Source organism: Stereum hirsutum (genome assembly GCF_000264905.1).
Source record: "Stereum hirsutum FP-91666 SS1 unplaced genomic scaffold STEHIscaffold_14, whole genome shotgun sequence".
NCBI classification, from domain to species: domain Eukaryota; kingdom Fungi; phylum Basidiomycota; class Agaricomycetes; order Russulales; family Stereaceae; genus Stereum; species Stereum hirsutum.
In genome coordinates, this window is record NW_006763144.1 from 379,459 (window position 1) to 397,946 (window position 18,488).

Here is an 18,488-nt window from a genome sequence, read left to right on the forward strand (position 1 = left end):
GCTGTATGGTCCCAACTTCTGATCAATCATGGTTTGACGTGGCTACCGAAGGATTGCCTTCTAAATAACGCCACAATAGCGTTAGCACTTGCTAGGTATGGCTAGACCTGGGTCGGAAAGCGCACCAAAGAAGCTGGGTAAAACCGAGAGATACTGACCGTGGCAACTTTGAAGTCCGAGACGCCAATGAATAAATATGACCAGATATAGTCCGCCTCAAACGCTATAGAAGTCCATGCCCAACCCACTGAAAGACAAGTCCACCGCCACCCTCGCACGAAGAAAAGTCCACTGTGCACCCCTAGGCTGTCATCACAATCACATACAAATCTTCGCATTTCCCTCTGGCGTCCACACCTTCCCCAACGCCAAGCCTAGCGAAAGCACCATCACCACCACTCCGAACGTCACACACGCATAAGCCGGTAATCGTTTTCTCGAATGCCACGCGTATTTTGTGCGTTGGGGACCCAAACTCGGTGACGACGAGGACGACGGAGAGGAAGAGGATGTGAGTTTGAGGAAGCAGGCGGCGGGGAAGATGAATGCGAGGGCTGTGGCGGAGACGCCGCCTGTGATTTCGAGCATGACGCCGAGGTCGCAGGTTATGAGGGAAACTGAAGTGTATGGAGTGAACGTTAAGTACATTGAGGATGGAGGATGATTGACCAAGGAAATATATAGACGTACGGAGCATGGAGGCGAAGAGGATGGTGGTGGTGAAGAAGAGGTGGCGTTGCATGCTGAACGTCTCGTGGGAGAAGAAGTATTGTTCGATGACCTGCTCTGGGATCAGGGTATATTCCGATGCTTTCGAGCGAGACATATATCATACCTCTCTGCACACGAATAACTCCAACGGTAGTGTTGTGAACATATTCAGTCCAAAACAAAACCTCGCCACATTGATTAAGGTGTCATCCTGCGAAACTTCTCTTGAGATCTCATATTATAAACGTACAGAGGAGTGCACCTACCGCAGAGAAATTATTCAAGATGTTACCCTCCGTCTTATCCGTAAACACCCAATATCCCGAGATCGCCATCGTGAAACAGCAGACCAGCGAGATGAGCGTCGACACGTGCGTCACCATCGCAAACCGGTCCATTGTCGGCGTCCTCAAGCTCCCATAGATCAACAAACTATTATGATGGCAGACGAATGCAAAGCTAATGACACCAATCGCTTGAAAAATCCCTGGTTCGATGATGGAAAACCGCTTGGCCGGGTCGCCCTTGAGGAGGGGCGAAACGAGCGGGCCTTCGTAGATTACGGAGAAGACGATGATGAGCATGCCGCAGAGGGCGAGTGAGGAGGCAATGGAGAGTTTATGGATGTCGCGATAGAGGGAGAGAGGGTAGGAGATGCAGATTGTGCAGAATGCGATTACGAATTGGCGGTTTGTGAGGAGGTAGAGCACGGGCATTGTGCGAAGGGCAGGGAAGGAGGAGCGGATAACTTGAGGTATAGTATCGCCTAAAGAGACCATGGTAAGTACAGCGTTAATCATACGAGAGCTTGCAACGACGCACCGATGATGATCCCGAAAGCACACATGCCTTTCGAATACCTGTATTTCGTCAAGTACTCTTCACGTCACAGACAATATGACTGACCTCCAAAGGCAAAGGCAAACTGGAAGAACGAGACGGCCGCGCGACCACTGGAGCCAAAACAGTGGTTCATGATGCCAATGTAAGAATTGGTGCCGCTCAGTTTCGCATTCGTAATGATGAGACGGATGGTCCAATCGGTGACGCCACACAGGATGACGAGTAGGAACAGCCCAGTGAAGAAGCCTGCTCGACTAACGGCGTATGGCAGTCCTATATGAAACCATTAAGAAACTAGTCAAGAAAAGAATAGGCATCGTAAGTACCAATAATTCCTAAATTTATGCGAGTCATTCAGATTCTGTCAGTATGCATCCCTCGAGATAGAGTGCCGCCACAGTGGCTCACCTGCGCCGAGGATAGAGTTCGACATGTTCGCTATGGAGTTCATCATACCGCCCCCAGAATGTTGTTTCGCCGCAAGCTCATCCAAGTCAAGTTCTCCATTTCCATATCCATCTGAGAGAGGTATCGAATCATCCAGGCTCCTCTGTACAGCGGAAGAGTCTGCAAGCCCAACGAGAAGAGGCATAGACTGGTCTCGCCGCCGACTAGTCTGCTGTTCTGAATCAATATGCGCCAGTGAGGCATCATCCAGGTCGTCTGTGTCTAGCTCATACGCTACAGGAAGCAGATAGCGGTTCAGGTCGATGTGCACTCACACAGGCGGTTCAGACTACGCACCTGTCTCCCGACTCTGATAAGTAGACCGTAGTGGAGGTCCAACGACCTGTACGTCCTCATGAAATCTCACTGTCCTCTCTGCCTTTGATTCTCTAGTATCGAGTCCATCCAGAGCAGAGTCTTCGAAGTCATCTTCGTCGTGCGCCGAGAAAAGAACGTCTTCATGAGTCGTGGCGGCGGATAGGTCTTCCCTAGAGTCATTGAGCAACGGTTGACTCGCTTCGCCTAGACGTGAAGATGGGCGAGTACCGCGTCCAAGCATGGTGGGTATGCGGTGGTCTAAGCCAGAGGAAAAGAGCGACTAAAAAGAAATGTTTGTGGTTCACAAGCTGAAGCCCATTGCTGTGCGTCGAGCGCTGTGAGAAACCGGCGCGCCTGCGCGTCAAACGCGGTCCTTGATAATTCTGTCCTAGAATAGGTCTTAGTTACCTGCGCAACGTACTCCTTTGGCTCCGCTGTAAAAATGCCAAATAAATTGTTCAAACGTTTTCAGATGTAGCGGACGCGTTGAGAGCACAGAGTTGGGCGGAAGACGGGAAGAATTGTGCCAGAGCGCAATTCGAGATAAAATCGAATTGATGCGGCAATGGCCGTGCTAATCACAGATCCGGAAACGGTGAGCGCTTGAGGCAGCCCAGGACTTTATTCTGCTCGACGAGTCACTCGACCCCCACAGCGTGCCCTAGCACCAGCAGATCCCAGCGTAGCCTCTCTAGTCTTTCGGCCACTGGGATTATAGTACTAGAAAATCCCTTCCGATATCATGTCTTTTCCCCCACACGATCGTGCGTAGTAGTCTAATCACTAAAAGATCCAATAAACTCATCATTTTACTCTGCTCTTGCTGCTGGAAAACACATTGGTCACGATCTTACCTCAGTAACGACTCCCTTCAACTTTGCGCAGGAAGAGGAAAAGGTCATCAAGTTCTGGAGAGAGATCGATGCTTTTCAGACGAGTCTGAAGCTCTCCGAGGGTAGGCCTGAGTTTTCTTTCTATGATGGACCGCCCTTTGCCACCGGTCTTCCGCATTATGGACATTTGCTCGCTGGCACTATCAAGGTGAGTCACTGAAGCTAGGATATGAATACCCTTTCCCAATGAAATCATCTTATCATTTCAATTGACTTGTCGCCACACCTCCTAGGACATCGTAACTCGCCACGCTCATGTCTCAGGCCACCATGTCCCAAGACGCTTCGGCTGGGACACCCACGGTCTCCCTGTCGAACACGAGATCGACAAAAAACTAAACATCACGTCTCGGGAAGACGTTATGAAGATGGGCCTCGATAACTACAATGCCGAGTGCCGCGCCATCGTCATGCGTTACGCAGGAGAATGGCGCAACACCGTCGAGCGGATGGGACGATGGATCGATTTCGACAACGATTACAAGACCCTCAATCTGAGCTTCATGGAGAGCGTTTGGTGGGCGTTCAAGCAGCTGTTCGATAAGGGACTGGTGTACCGTGGATTGAGGGTCATGCCTTATTCGACGGGTCTGTTGACGCCCCTAAGTAACTTCGAGGCGGGGTTGGATTATCGGGATGTTAATGACCCTGCTGGTGCGTTTCGTTCTCTGTATCTCATGATGGGCTGGTCTCAAGAGCTTGTTTGAATAGTTACTGTGGCGTTCCCACTCGTCGACGATCTCTCCACATCGCTCTTGGCATGGACGACCACACCCTGGACTCTGCCGTCAAATCTCGGTCTCTGCGTCCACCCCGATTTCACCTACATCAAAATTCACGACCAGGAGCGGGATCAGAACTTCATCATCAACGAAAAGCTCCTACGGACACTATACAAGGATCCCAAGAAGGCCAAGTTCAAGAAGCTCGGAACCTTCAAGGGGTCCGACATGAAGGGTTGGCGATATGTTCCTCCGTTCGAGTACTTCACTGAGCGGGTTCGTCTTCTCCTCGTTCAGACTCTTTCTTGGCGCTGATGGTACCGTCTGGATTTAGTACGAGGACAAGGCCTTCCGTATCCTCAATGACACCTACGTCACGGACGAGAGCGGAACGGGCATCGTCCACCAAGCTCCCGCGTTTGGTGAAGACGATCACCGCATTGCCCTTGCGCATGGCGTCCTTCGCGCTGACGAGATGCCGCCATGCCCCATCGATGACTCTGGCAAGTTCACAAGTGAGGTGCCGGACTTTGTGGGGCAGCATGTCAAAGTACGTTGGTGTTATCGTCGAGATAAGATAACATTTGCCTATACTCACCCTTTGCCTGTTACTAGGTCGCGGACAAGGAGATTCAGAAGGTGCTAAAGGCAAAGGGACGGTTGATCGTCCAGTCAACATTGAACCACTCGTATCCTTACTGCTGGAGGTTCGTCGGACTCCTGCTTTCTGGGCTAAACTCCGTCATATTGACCGACATCTCCTGCGCGCAGGTCAGGTACTCCGCTACTCTACCGCGCCATCCCCGTCTGGTTCGTTCGCGTGCAGCCGATCACCGACCAACTCATGCAAAACAATGCCGAGACACACTGGTGAGCTATTTCCAGCACTACAGCCCCTTCTATATGGGCTCATGCTTTCTCCTTTCTCAAGGGTCCCACAACACGTCAAAGAGGGACGGTTCGGCAACTGGCTCGCTAATGCTCGAGACTGGAATATTTCGCGGAATCGCTTCTGGGGGACACCCATCCCGTTGTGGGTCTCGGACGATTACAAGGAGGTATGCCCACAAACTCCTTGGCGCCTCTGTATCTTCAGAATGCTCATCGAAGCGGATGATATGGTAGATTGTTCCCGTCGGATCCGTCGAGGAGCTGGAGAGGCTATCCGGTGTGAAGGGCATCACGGACATTCACCCCGACAAGATCAACCATATCACCATCCCTTCGCAGCAGGGCAAAGGTGATTTGAAGAGGATTGAGGAGGTGTTTGATTGTTGGTTCGAGTCCGGAAGGTCAGTCTCTGTCCTTGTCTCCCCTGCCGCCATTCCCAACCAGTGACCATCTGTACTGACCCCCGGTCTGAAAAATAGCATGCCCTATGCTCAGCTTCACTATCCCTTCGAAAACAAGGAACTCTTCGAGAAGACGTTCCCCGCGAACTTCATTTCCGAGGGTATTGACCAGACGAGAGGTTGGTTCTACACTCTGTTGGTGTTGTCGTCGCATCTGTTCGGAAAGGCACCATGGAAGAACTTGATCGTGACGGGTTTGGTCTTGGCCGCGTATGTCCCGCCATACTTCGTGTGGCGTGACCCTTTGAACTGACAATTTCTGGTCTTTCAGCGATGGAAAGAAGATGAGCAAGAGTCTGCGTAATTACCCGGACCCGAACTTGATCATCAACCAGTATGGTGCTGATGCTACCAGGTACGCCACATTCTTCTTTCTTGGGTGGGATTAGCGACTAACGTCGTAAACAGAATGTTCCTCGTCAACTCCCCCATCGTCCGAGGAGACAACCTCCGCTTCCGCGAAGAAGGCGTCCGCGAAGTCGTCTCCCGCGTTCTCCTACCCTGGCTCAACTCCTTCCGGTTCTTCCTCGGCCAAGTCGCACTGCTCAAAAAATCCACAGGCCACTCCTTCAAATACGACGCCCACGCGCCCGTATCGAACAATGTCATGGATCGCTGGATCCTTGCGCGGTGTCAGTCGCTCATCAAACTCGTGAAGGAGGAGATGGCGGCGTATAGGCTGTATACGATCATCCCGAGACTGTTGGATCTGGTGGACGAGTTGACGAATTGGTATATCAGGTTTAACAGGAGGAGGTTGAAGGGAGAGGATGGGAAGGAGGATACGGTTCAGGCCCTGAATACGCTGTTTGAGACGTTGTTCACGCTTTGTAGGACGATGGTCAGTCAATCCGTTCTTCTTACCTTGTTCACGGCCCTGTTACTAATTCGATTGTGGCGATCTAGTCATCATACACGCCGTTCTTGACTGAGAACATTTACCAGACGTTGCGGACGTTCATCCCCGAGGACCCAAAGGCTGGTGATACCCGGTCTATCCACTTCATCCTCTTCCCAGAAGTGAAGGAGGAGTACTTTGATCCGGCGATCGAGCGCCAAGTCAAGCGTATGCAGATTATCATCGAGCTCACCCGAACCGTGCGCGAGCGCCACAGTATCTCATTAAAGGTAAACATTTTTGCCACGCAAACTTCCTCCACATAGGAGCTCATCACGAACTCAATTACAGACACCTCTCAAAGAACTCCTTGTCTTCCACGCCGACCCGCAATACCTCGAAGACGTCCGCTCCCTCCAACGCTATATCGAATCCGAACTCAACGTCCGCGACGTCGTCCTTACCTCCGACGAGTCCAAATCCGGCGTCAAATACCGCGCCGTAGCCGACTGGTCCGTCCTCGGTCGCAAACTCCGCTCCAACCTCGGCATAGTCAAAACCGCGCTTCCCGCCCTGACCTCCGATGAAGTCAAATCGTACACCGATACGGGAAGGATCACCGTCGCCGGCATCGAGCTCGTCGAGGGCGATCTGACCGTGCAGCGGTATATCGAGGTTCCTGAGGGCGAGGGAGGCCAGTATGCCACTAATACGGATAATGATGCGGTTGTGAGGCTGGATGTGCAGGTCCATCCGGAGTTGGCGGGCGAGTGGTTGGCGAGGGAGTTGATTAATAGGGTGCAGAAGTTGAGGAAGAAGGCGGGGTTGCAGGCTACGGATGATGTTGATGTGTTTTATAGGTTTGAGGAGGGGGCGGGACAGGAGTTGGTGCAGGCGATGAAGGACCATGGAGAGGTTATTAGGAGGACGGTGAGGAATGTGCCGGTGGATGTGAAGGAGAAGAAGGGGGGTAAGGTGTTGATTGAGGAGGAGCAGGAGGTGGCGGAGGTGAAGTTCGCGCTGTTGTTGGTGAGGGCATGAGCATGCACGGTTTATTTGTGGGTTCATTCATGCTGGGCGTTATGACGGGTATGAAGATGAAGTAAAGAGCAGTTGTAATACAAGACATTGTTGTTCCATCTAGAATACAGAGTTGATCGCTCTCTTGAATACAGTACAGATAGTTACAGCGTGAAAGCAAAAAGCACGAACACGAACATAGACGCCAGAGAGGACGCAAGGTATATCACTTCTTCGTCGACCCGAACCCTCCAAAGCCCATCATATTCATCATATCCACGTCCGCACCACCAGACTCTGCAGCAGTCTGCTGAGCGAGCTCGAGCCTCGCCTTCTCTCGTTGGGCCTTCTTCTGGTTCTTCTTCTCCTCGCGAGCGGCCAATTCCTTAGCGCGAATTTCAGCGAGGCGTTGGTCAAAATCAAAGGCTTTGGCGTTGGACGCGTCTTTTGTCTTCTCGCGAAGGTAGGCAATTCGTGCACGGACTTGTTCGACGGTCGAACGCTCTATTCGCGTAGTCTGCCCAAGTGCACGTAGATCTGTGGGTCGAATGAGTGAGCTGCTATGTAGAGCCTCAAGGGAACGTCAACATACGTGCTCGACCATTGATGTGGTCCAAGTAGCCAGTACTATCCTTGTACGTCCGGTTACATGTTTCGCAGTAGAAACCAGGTTGCCCAGGGCCTCTACCACCAGGGTTCTGCACGACCATAGTTTTATTCAGGTTCTTGTCAAGCTCGAGATCATGGTCTCGTCGTTTCATGAGCTCTGTAGGTTTGGGCAGGTCTTGTTTCTTCGCCCGCAGAGGTTTCTTCCCTATCAAATACCGACGGACACATATTAGTATTATGGATTGTAGATACAAGTAGGAGAGACTCACCTTGCTTCATCCGCTCGTCATTCTCCTTCATACGGTCGCGCTCCTCCTCGTCTTTCTTCTTCGCTCGTTCAGCATACTCCTCCTTGTCCCATTTTCTACGAAAGTCTGTGTCCGCCGCCTTTGCACCATACGCGCCCTGTTTATCGGCCATAGCAGAAGAGAAAGGCAATAAAGCTGAACTGGAGGTGGTGGCGCAAGACAAAGTGGTTTAGCGCCCACGTGTGGCTGGCGCCTGCGGTGCGAAGTCGAGCGGAGTCGCACGCGACTTGGTCAAAACATTCAAAACCGCTCTGCTCTCTCTCCTTCTGTCTGCTTGCTTCTTGATTCCCACAGCTCCTTCCCCAGTGGCATGCACCGCTAGCCACCCATCACACTCTTCAGATATACGACACGAACACGACACGAATAATCGCATATTAATAAGATGAGCAATGAAGCGGATGACAGCCACTTCATAGCCATCTTCCCCCTCCCTTTCCGCGTTCTCTTCCTCGTAGGCCTCGGTATCTGGGGCTGGGGCGCAAATTTACACGGTCTCTACTTGCTCGGAATCGATGCAGCCAACGCTCTCGATCTTCGACCACGAGATTCACCGGACGGAACTCTTACGCCATTACCGATTTCGAGGAGTTCCAGTCAACGTGGCTTCAAGTTCGTTCAAGATCCTGCGTCGTACTATGCGCCCGTCTATCGCCTTGCAGGGTTTTATACCGTCTTTTGCACTATCTCGTGGATGCTCTATCGTTATGCGACTTTTGGCGACGTCGCGGAGGTCAACACCTACAAGTATATTCCGGCTCTGTGCGCCCTGGGCGTATGCATGGGTCTCATCTCCCCATTAAACACATTACAAAAACGTGAGCGTGATGTGTTTCTACTGTAAGGCAAACCCCATCATCTCACACTCCCAGGTCACCCTCTCCACTATCACTACCCATCATCGCCACCGAATCCACTAAATCATCATCACCTGCTCTAAAAAATCACCTCGCTCACGCCCAGCTCTGTCCAGCTCGATCCGAAGATGTCTGTTTCCGCCTTCGGGGAGGCCGATATATTTCTCGGATGTCGTGTTTGCGGATGTGTTCACTTCGTTCGCGAAGGTGTTGGGCGATGTGTGGCTTTCGGTGTGCATGTTGATGCCGGGAGGAAGTATTTTGGAGTTGCCACAACAGGAGGGGTGGACGAGGTGGGTCTTACCGGCTCTGATGAGGTGAGTCTTTTGCTCTATCTATTCTTACGACGTCATACTTTTCACATGCCGCATGGGAGGACCTTCTCGACGTCCCTGCTTCACGAGCTCAACGCCTGATCTCGTTTTGCTCCAACAGCTTGCCCTATCTCGTACGCTTCCGACAATGTATGATCGAATGGACCGCCCCCTCGAACGAGAGTAAACGGCCACTCTTCAACGCGATCAAATACGCGTCTTCCTTCCCCGTCATCTTCCTCTCCGCGGCTCAACGGATCGTGGTCTCCGACCTCGTCAAGGAGAAGGGTGATCACATCAAGAATGAGGCGTGGCACGGGGAACATACCCTCTTCCGGCTTTGGTACGTTCCTCCTTTCTCAAGGCCATGTTTTCTTGGTCACCGATGCTGATAACGGTTTCCAACCGCAGGCTGTTGACCGCTTTGGTAAACTCGCTGTATTCGTTCTGGTGGGACGTAACGAACGATTGGGGGTTCAGTCTCTTGCAGCCTTCCTGGCTCAACCCACCACCAAAACCGTCCAGACCCACTTCACTCCCACGACCGCTCGTCCTCGCCACACTGCATGAACGAGCCGAATCGCTCACCAGTGTCCGGACGTCCGTGTCAACGCCGACGACCTCGCCCTCTGGTCTTTCATCACAACAGCCTACCCTCGATTCTATCGATGGTGCCTTCAAGCCGCCATTATCGCACTTGCGCTCACATTCTCCACTGTTACCTCTGAACACGACTCGTCCCTCATCCACGAACCATAATCCCACCCAACATCAACATCAACATCATCAGCAACAGCACCCCCTCGGCCTCCGTCACCCCCTGCTCTTCCCCCTACCCGTCTACCCCTCCATAATCTTCCTCGATCTCATCCTCCGACTCACCTGGTCCATAAAACTGTCCACACATCTCCACGCACACGCACAGGGAGAGGGAAGCGCGTTGATATTTTGGGTCGAGGTGGCGGAGGTGCTGAGGAGGTGGGTGTGGGTATTTGTGAGGGTTGAGTGGGAGGTGGTGAAGAGGGGGTTGACGGGAGCTGCGCCTGGGACGGGGAGAGAGATCGTGGATTGGGATGAGAGAGATGAGGAGGAGGATGAGAGGGTGGAGGGTGAGCAAGAATATGAGTTGGACGAGGAGAGGGACAGGGACAGGGATGCGGGGGCAGGGTCAGTGGCGGGAAGAGGATATGGAATGAATGGCTATAGCGGAGGCGATCCCGAGGGTCCGTTTGATGTCGTGTTTGAGGCGGAAGCGGCTAGACAGGACGGGAAAGCGAGGGTCGTTTGAGCTTTTCGCATCGTATCTCGAAAAGCTTAAACCTCGAGCGAGGCTTGCGGATTCGTGCAATTGGGGTATCGCGCTTCGGACTTGCGGTGCGATCGCCCTCCTATTTTATAGTTGTCTCTTGTTTCCATTTCTTGAAACTTCCATTTCGAATGCTTTTCGCGCTTTGAAGTACAGTAAGTTATTATACCCCCGGGGCTGTAATCGACGGGGACTTGCAGGTGAGTAACTTTAGATACGGTGGCACTGCTACATAAGTACGAATGGATTTCCGCTGGCGTAATGAGATCGACCGTTTCCGTGCCCTTAGGCTTGTGTTCTCGTCGTGGCCGGTGAGGTCAGCATGAGTGGGGGTAAGGGTGAGGGCATGTCTTGTAAAATTTAGGTGGTGAGGGTGGCCGGTGAGTGGACGGTGGACGGTAGAGCGGTGAACGGTGATAGGTACTGTATACATGCTTGATCAGTACGTGGCTTCGGGCGATTTACGGTCTGCGGATGGGTTGGCGCTGTGCGCAAAACAGATGCGGATTCGGACAGCGGGCAGCGGGAGTAGCGCTATGTCGTTCTAATTCATTCATGACCGGTCGTATTTATTCATCCTGTTTCGTTTGAAGGGATAGTTCAACTAGATCCTCTCACTCTCGCCGAGGAACACCCAGTGAAACCGAGCCTTTCCTACTGCCGCGAACTAGATGGTGAAAGGTGGTGTTGAGCAAAGTGCCACTGTGGCCACGCCAGACACGTGCGCTGGGCGCCTATCCATGTGACGACATCGCGGTAGGCGCGCCTCCTACGTCGAACGCGCGCTGGCGAACGCGCTGCACGGCGGTAAATTGCATGCGATGGGCTGGACGGTATCAAGCAAGAAAAAGGACACATCGTACTTACGAAGGCGATCGCAAAGCGCGAACAAGGAATGAAACGATCAGGCCACAATGTGCACGAGACATGTCAGACACTGAAAGAAGAGGAGCCAGCAATGCTTTGTCAGCAAACGAGCAACTCCGGCGTCTTGACGTATAATAGCCACTGAGTCCTCTGCGCTCGCCCAGCCAGCGACCCCTTCGGCCGTCCCTCGCCTTCCCATCAGCTCTCCCTCATCCGTCCTCTGTCCTCTGCCGTCGTACGCTATGGCGACCGTCATCTCGTCCCCAGGAAAAGTTCTCATCGCTGGAGGCTACCTCGTCCTCGACCCAGCCTACTCTGGCGTCGTCGTATCCACTTCTTCTCGGTTCTACACCGTCGTCCGCGACCCTGCTTCTGTTACCGGCACTCACACGCCAAACCATATCGAGGTCAGATCGCCGCAGTTCCTCGACGCTACATGGACGTATTCCGTAAACTACGACGCAAGTGGGAGTAAAGTATCCGTCGAGACGTACGTCTTGTGCTTTTGTCTGCTTTTTTGATCGTGCTTTCATACTTTGTGGGCGGAAAGTGCGGAGGGACCGTCGAAGAACAAGTTTGTCCATTTGGCGATTCAAAATACGCTTGCGCTCGTTGTCGAGATCAAGGGTGCGACCGCGCTCAAGGAGCGCCTCTCCCGGGGGCTTCACATTGTTATCGTCGGGGACAATGATTTCTACTCGCAACAGGACCAGGTTCGTCGGTATCACTTTTATCATCGCGCCGTCTTCAGAGATTCAGAGTTCTCCGTTTTACTCTCGTATACTGACCGCCGGCAATGCGCTTCTCTCGGTTTACACAAAATCACAGCTTCAAGCACGCAACCTCCCCCCAACGCTATCTTCACTCGCGCAATTGCCCCCGTTCAGCCCCACCAACGTCCGTCTCTCTGATGTCGCCAAGACGGGACTCGGCTCCTCAGCCGCCCTCATCACCTCATTCTGCACCGCCCTCCTCGTGCACTTCTCAGTCATCCCTCCCTCCGTCCTCGCCACATCTTCTCCGTCCGGCGCAAGCACAGAGGCCAAAAGACTAGCCCACAATCTCGCTCAATTCGTACACTGTCTCGCACAGGGCAAAGTCGGCAGCGGCTTCGACGTGTCTGCGGCCGTGTTCGGGAGCCATCTCTACAGGAGATTCAGCCCGGAGGTTATTCAGCCATTGATGCAGGACGAGAAGGTATGTCAAAAACTCGCTTCATCAACGTTATGGGTATGAAATCCGATTGCGGCATGATACGATGCGAGACCGACACGATACGACACGACGCATTACTGTGCGGCCGTGCGGCCGTTCCCTCCTTCCATTTCATCTCCTCCACCCCACAAAAACCGACCGTCCCTTAACTCCTCTTGCTCCGCACTTTTCCGTAAATTACACGAATCGAGCAATCCCGTCCGAGAGCTGTGAGACGGAGACGCATGTCCTCTCGGCGAACGATCACGTTCTGAACATCGAGGCATCTCGTGTTTTGGTAGACGCCACACAGCGCATCTCCCACATGCCTACTGATGCCTACACACGCATCTTGACTTCCTCCGTATTTCGTTCCTCGTATCATCCCGTTACCACGTCTTCTCTCGTGCATTGCGCATAGCTGCACTGTATGGTGCGCTGTACGGTGAGCCTGAACGAGGACCCGGACGGGTCACCGATCATGACATGCATGAATTGCTTCCTTTGCCTCCCCCCACCCCGATCCTCCCGATTTACCCGATTTTCAATGTCGATGTCCCGATGTCCCGATTTCATCAAGAACTCAACGTGTTTTTAATTGATCTCATCTCTCTTTCCTCATCTCTTCCTCTCCTCTCCTCTTTTCTCATCTTCTCTTTGTCTTCCAATCCTTCGGTCTCGCGTTACGGTTTGGGGCTCACGGTCATGGGATTATATTACATAGCCGCCACACCTCCTCGCGGTGCTCTCGCCACAGAACCCGACCTGGGATTACGCCATCCAGCCGTTCAAGTTGCCACCCTACACGAGGATTTTGCTCGCGGACATTCACGCGGGGAGCAATACGCCGCATTTGGTGTCGAAGGTGCTCAGTTGGCGGAAGGAGAAGAAGGAGGAAGGTATGTCTCCGCGCATTCACCTCTTCCGTGTCGTCACTTGCTGTGTATGGGAGTTGATGGTTTTGCTTCCGCTGGGGTGGGATTGTGACTGTGATCGTGATTGTGATTTTGCGGCGTTGTGGCTCGTTTTGGATTGGGAACAGCTCTCGCACTGTGGACGAAACTCGACCAGCTCAACACGTCGCTCGCGAAATGCCTCACGCGTCTTTCGGAGTTGCATGAACGGGATCAGGGAATATATCTGCAGGCGATCAAGTGGATAGCGAGTATCCAATCCGTTCAGGTGAGTTTTCTGCCTTTGACCGTCTACCGCTTCGTGTCAGAGTTCGCGATGACTCCGAGTGCCCCGTGAGGGATGCCTATATCAGGCTCTGTCTGTCTCTCTTTGCGAAGTTGCCGACTTGCTTCGTTGGAGGTGTGCGGGTCGGGCGATGTTCGGGGTATGACCTCGCTCAAGAGTGCTTCTCATTGAGATCCACACAGATGGAAGCGCTCGTCGAGCCATTGAAGTCATATCCTGCATTCCTTGATTTAGGGGTTGATCCGCACCTATTACCCTGTCTTTTTGACTTTTGCATTTGGATTACATGGCACTGAATCTGGAACGATGACGTCTTTTGTCGCTGTGTTGACATGGTATTGTGGCGATAAACTAATGTTTTTTTTTGGATCCAATAGTGGCTTGCGATCCTCAATGCTCAACCTGAGTTGTCTGATTGTCTGGAAGCGTTCAACGAGGCGCATGTTTTGACTGAGGTATGTGGATCATCATTTTCGTCCTTGTTCTTCTCTGTGCGCCGCTGGGGTCGCATCAGATTGATCCTCATTATCTGCACCATGATATATAGGCAATTCGAGCCAAAATGCGCGAAATGGGAAGCCTGAGCGGTGTCGATATCGAGCCTCCGCAACAGACGAAGCTACTCGACGACTCGATCTCGCTCGCTGGCGTTATCGGTGGTGGAGTTCCTGGTGGTAAGCCCTCCGTATTCGGACCGGAATAACAGTACCTAATGCCCATGGCGGTCCTTCTGTTGAATTAGCTGGTGGATACGACGCCGTGTGGCTCCTGCTCTCCGACCCACCAGAACCGGTGCACGATATCCGGCCGCTCGTGCGCGTCGAGCGGCTCTGGGGCGCCCAGAAGAGCGTCACACCGCTTTTGGCGGAGGAGAGCGTGGCGGGGAGTGGGATCCGGTTGGAGGAGTTGGGGAGTGTGAAGGGGTTGGAGGCGGTCGTGTCGGCTTGAGCTTTCTCCTATTCGATCGTGCTTGAACAGGAGGGGGCTTATTTCGCGATGTGAAACATTGGTGGCAGGGCTATCGGAGTTCGCTATATCTTCTCGAGCGGAGCGAGACAAATGATTGTGGTGCATCGGTTTCGGTATACGACAAGGTCTGGTCTGGTCTGGTCTGGTCCATGGAAGCATCTGAACTCATGTCTGGGTCAATTGGGTTGGAAGTACACGACTTATATTTATTTCCGTAGACTCACGCTGCTTCTCTTTCTGATCTACTACTCTCTATTTCTTTCTGTGCTGTTTCTGCTGTCCGTCTGTCGCTCTGGTTTAATTTGGATTCACCTTGTAGGGCGGATTCGATTGCACTTCTGAGTGATCTTGACGGTATTCATGTTTTCTTTTGTTGATGCTTTTGTTGTTGTGTTGGTTCAACCTTTTTCGTTCGACCCGGATATCTTACTTACTCACCTTTGAATCGTTTGCATACATCGGATTCACTTTGTCTCGTTCGTTCTGGCTGAGTGTGGTGGAAGAGTGCTTGGAAGAAAGGCGACTGTTGGGCCACACCGATTTTGTCTTGCTGTCGATTTAGCGCCCGGCAAAGTCCGGTCCATTTCACCTGTCAGGTTGTGGCGCTCGGCAGCGGGCGGTTGATCAACTTCGACCTTTCTTGTGTCTGACCACGACAATCATGCATTGCCCAAGACAGCTTTTTGACTTAACAAAGAGACTGCGATCCCTAGACACTACTCTATTGTGACCTTAGCGGTGTGCTTGTTTATTTGCGACACGACGAGCCCGATCGAGGTGTGCAAATTTCCCACTGGCCGACTACTTTGAACTGAGCAAAGTGTGAGTGCACTACTGTACCGTTCAGCACGCACATTAATCTGAGCCATCCCGATAAGTCTTTAATATGCGTCCTCCGGACAGAAACATGCATCGGATCGGCCTTCTCGATCTACCAGAAGATGTCCTAGTCCAGCACATCCTGGGTCGACTAGATTTTCGTGATGTTCTCAGATGCTCGATGGTACGCTCTGGCGAATTCTTTGCACACTACTCGTTGACATCACTGAACGTTGTTTCAAGGCATGCAAGACCCTCTATATGGGATGAAAGAGACCTCATCAGCTCTCCAGCTAAAAATTGAGCTCGGTGCAGACGGTATTGCCGACACAACGGTTTCTCTCGACAATTCCGTATCGTCTGCTGAGCGACTCGAACGCCGTTATGCGTGGCGCTCCCTTGAATGGAAGAAGCTCGACACCATCACGCTTTCCAGGCCATGCGATATGTCCGAGTTCATAGGCGGTGTCTTCGTTCAAATTGAAAACGACAAAGACAAACCAAACTCCTCTATGACCGTTGTGCGGGCACCGTCTCCGAGTGGGGGTCGGCGAGAGTTAGCGTTCGAGGATATAGGTGTTTTGGCTGCGGAAATGACCTTCGATTCAAGCCAGGATCTACTCGCACTCATCGAGCATCGCGGGAATTTAGGATCTTACCCGAAAATCACACGCGACCTTGACGGGGAGCTTACCATCCATTTACGATCGCTGACATCAAACCAAGCCCATCCCCTAGCCACAGAATCCGTTCTTCGTGCCTTTTTCCATGAAGAGCAGTCAGAGGAAATTACTAGCGAGGATGTCAAAGAATTTGAGATCTTCGATGATATGCTCGCTCTCTTTTGTGCGTATAGTTATAACACAACCCACGCCTGCATTTGGAATTGGAAATCTGGGGAAGTTGTTTTTAAACGGAAACTTGTAAGTCCCAAATTTCTTGACTGATCTGCTGCGTAAAATCGAAATATGTTCATCTAAGTGTCGTATCTCCAGTTCAATGAATCAGAATTTGGACACACGGCGATAGATAGCCTTAGCAGCGGCATCTGTTTCCTCTCCTCACGAATGATCATCTCGAGTTCACGCTGCTCGGAGAAGAGTATACAACGTCAAATGCGCTTCAACATATTCTCGATTTCCGACCCCATTTCCATTGAAGAAACCTCGTCCTCAACTCCTTCGCGCTACGAGTTGACCCACATCTCCACTCTACTTCTTCCCTCCTACAGCTCTGATTACCATTGCACCGGCTTCTATAGCTTTACCTCTTCTTCCTCCCCTCAAACATCACTCGGTCTATTTTTTGCGACTTTGGGCTACAGTAATTACCACGGCGGTGGCCACTTCCATGTTGTCTCTTCTATTGGGAGTCTATTGAAATACGCTACCCGGCAACCGCAAGAAAGAAAACTTGGAGCTCGTAAGGTTCCGTGGCAGGACTGGGGCCCCCGCTCGTCAAGAATCCTTCTTCGGCATAAGGAACCAACAATTTCCTTAAGGTAAGTCATTATTGCCCTTATTTCGACGCGCAGTCCTGATCCCAAGTTCCGATGAATAGTTATATTAGGTCTGCGATCGGCAACAGAGCCGTCTTCGATGCTCGCCGGGCAGCTTCAGAGGACTGGGAATTTCTATCTGGCCACACTGTCTTCGTAGATTTTGGCTACCATCTCCTGCGCGACAAACAATTTCCTCGGCCGGAGACCGGCCGGAGACCGTCTATGACGGTATAGACGAGCGACTTCCGAGGGTGGCCACAGAACAATCAGATACCATTATTGCCGCAGGGGACGGCCCCTTCACCATCGATGTCGAGAGCCGACTTCCCGTTCGTAGTATCTCGCTGCCCGCTCATTTGCCTGGATCTGGAGATAGGTGCTGCGAGCTCGATGCAGAGCGCATAGTCGTGATACAGGTCGGTCAACTTGCGCATGTTCTCTGTTTACGATGTGCAAAGCTGACGAGATGTTTCTTGTGTAGGACGTCGGTTACAAGAGAAATGAGCTACGAGAGTATTTGTTTTGACTCAGGAAATGCAGATAACACCAAAGCCTGCGGTTTTGACCGAGTGACATCGACAGTTACGCATGATCCCTCTCTCGCTTCAACCATCCCAGTTCGATCTTCCGTGGTCCGGGCCTTGCTATGTTTCGTGCTCTTACAACCGCTTTCAGGATGATAGACACCCGTCTTCTTTTTTCGAGTTCACCAAATACCAATAAAATTGAACTGAATTTATATTCCACACTGAACGCTCTTGAATGCTTCCTTTTGGCAACGAACGGTGTTGCAAACGCTCAAGCGCTCAAGCCAGATCTCCCGCGGGGTGGGTGTTATTTAGCCATTTACATTGACGTTTGGTCGCCACAAACAAGAATGGTTGTTGTTGGTCTGAAAGCGGCTGTAAGGCACAGTAATAACGAGCAGAAAATGCACGACAATGAAGCGAGCAAGCTCATCCGAATAACGAGATCGTTTGCTAGTGCTGAACGACCAAGGGCCTGCGATCACACGTAGTCGACGAAAATCAAGGTGTTGAGATCCGACACTCCATTATCGAGAACGCCTCCCGCACAATCAACAGCAAGAGCCGAACTATTGCGCAAGTGGTTCATAATGCTTGTTGAAGAAGCATCATAATATATTGACTCGGAGCAGCTATCTGTAACGCACTTTATCATACACATTTTCTCCCCAATAATACACGCCGACAAGAGAGCAAGAAGCAGAGGCAGAAAGGGAAAAAAATCGAAGAGGAGAAAGAAGAATCCACAACCAAATATTCACGAGTTATGATACCCACGACGCGTTCGATCAAGCAGCGACAGCGATAGGCTGCGACGCCTCCCTCAACGTCGTATCGACGAATGACGAGCCCATAGGGTCCCGGGCATTGAGG

At 52.0% G+C, this 18,488-nt stretch overlaps 5 protein-coding genes across 5 annotated transcripts; 4 read left to right on the forward strand and 1 right to left on the reverse strand.

Annotated features, from left to right (window-relative positions):
* Positions 1–318: 318 nt before the first annotated feature.
* STEHIDRAFT_64158 (amino acid transporter) lies at positions 319–2,560 on the reverse strand (the record flags this gene model as incomplete). Its single annotated transcript, XM_007307756.1, has 8 exons — positions 319–617; positions 691–781; positions 836–922; positions 978–1,477; positions 1,534–1,560; positions 1,618–1,827; positions 1,963–2,223; positions 2,299–2,560. 8 exons carry the CDS (start codon positions 2,558–2,560, stop codon positions 319–321), a joined length of 1,737 nt encoding a protein of 578 aa, XP_007307818.1.
* Positions 2,561–2,974: 414 nt separating this feature from the next.
* Positions 2,975–8,214, forward strand: STEHIDRAFT_84002 (isoleucine-tRNA ligase). The gene is made up of 16 exons (XM_007307887.1): positions 2,975–3,083; positions 3,179–3,360; positions 3,446–3,866; positions 3,924–4,210; positions 4,269–4,484; positions 4,550–4,641; positions 4,706–4,804; positions 4,866–4,992; positions 5,060–5,226; positions 5,305–5,496; positions 5,558–5,641; positions 5,695–6,127; positions 6,193–6,414; positions 6,476–7,681; positions 7,737–7,958; positions 8,023–8,214. The coding sequence occupies exons 1-14, from the start codon at positions 3,062–3,064 to the stop codon at positions 7,163–7,165; spliced, it is 3,234 nt and encodes a 1,077-aa protein (XP_007307949.1). The 5' UTR covers positions 2,975–3,061; the 3' UTR covers positions 7,166–7,681; positions 7,737–7,958; positions 8,023–8,214.
* Positions 8,215–8,446: 232 nt separating this feature from the next.
* STEHIDRAFT_170946 (EXS-domain-containing protein) lies at positions 8,447–10,818 on the forward strand (the record flags this gene model as incomplete). The annotated part of the gene is made up of 4 exons (XM_007307888.1): positions 8,447–8,823; positions 9,035–9,235; positions 9,354–9,575; positions 9,644–10,818. 4 exons carry the CDS (start codon positions 8,447–8,449, stop codon positions 10,518–10,520), a joined length of 1,677 nt encoding a protein of 558 aa, XP_007307950.1. The 3' UTR covers positions 10,521–10,818.
* Positions 10,819–11,541: 723 nt separating this feature from the next.
* STEHIDRAFT_84010 (Phosphomevalonate kinase) lies at positions 11,542–15,357 on the forward strand. Its single transcript, XM_007307889.1, has 8 exons — positions 11,542–11,895; positions 11,956–12,118; positions 12,234–12,602; positions 13,324–13,498; positions 13,642–13,781; positions 14,177–14,254; positions 14,347–14,473; positions 14,542–15,357. Exons 1-8 carry the CDS (start codon positions 11,648–11,650, stop codon positions 14,745–14,747), a joined length of 1,506 nt encoding a protein of 501 aa, XP_007307951.1. The 5' UTR covers positions 11,542–11,647; the 3' UTR covers positions 14,748–15,357.
* Positions 15,358–15,761: 404 nt separating this feature from the next.
* STEHIDRAFT_160368 (uncharacterized protein) lies at positions 15,762–17,493 on the forward strand (the record flags this gene model as incomplete). Its single annotated transcript, XM_007307890.1, has 5 exons — positions 15,762–15,771; positions 15,831–16,510; positions 16,583–17,088; positions 17,148–17,316; positions 17,377–17,493. The coding sequence occupies 5 exons, from the start codon at positions 15,762–15,764 to the stop codon at positions 17,491–17,493; spliced, it is 1,482 nt and encodes a 493-aa protein (XP_007307952.1).
* Between the last annotated feature and the right edge of the window lie 995 nt (positions 17,494–18,488).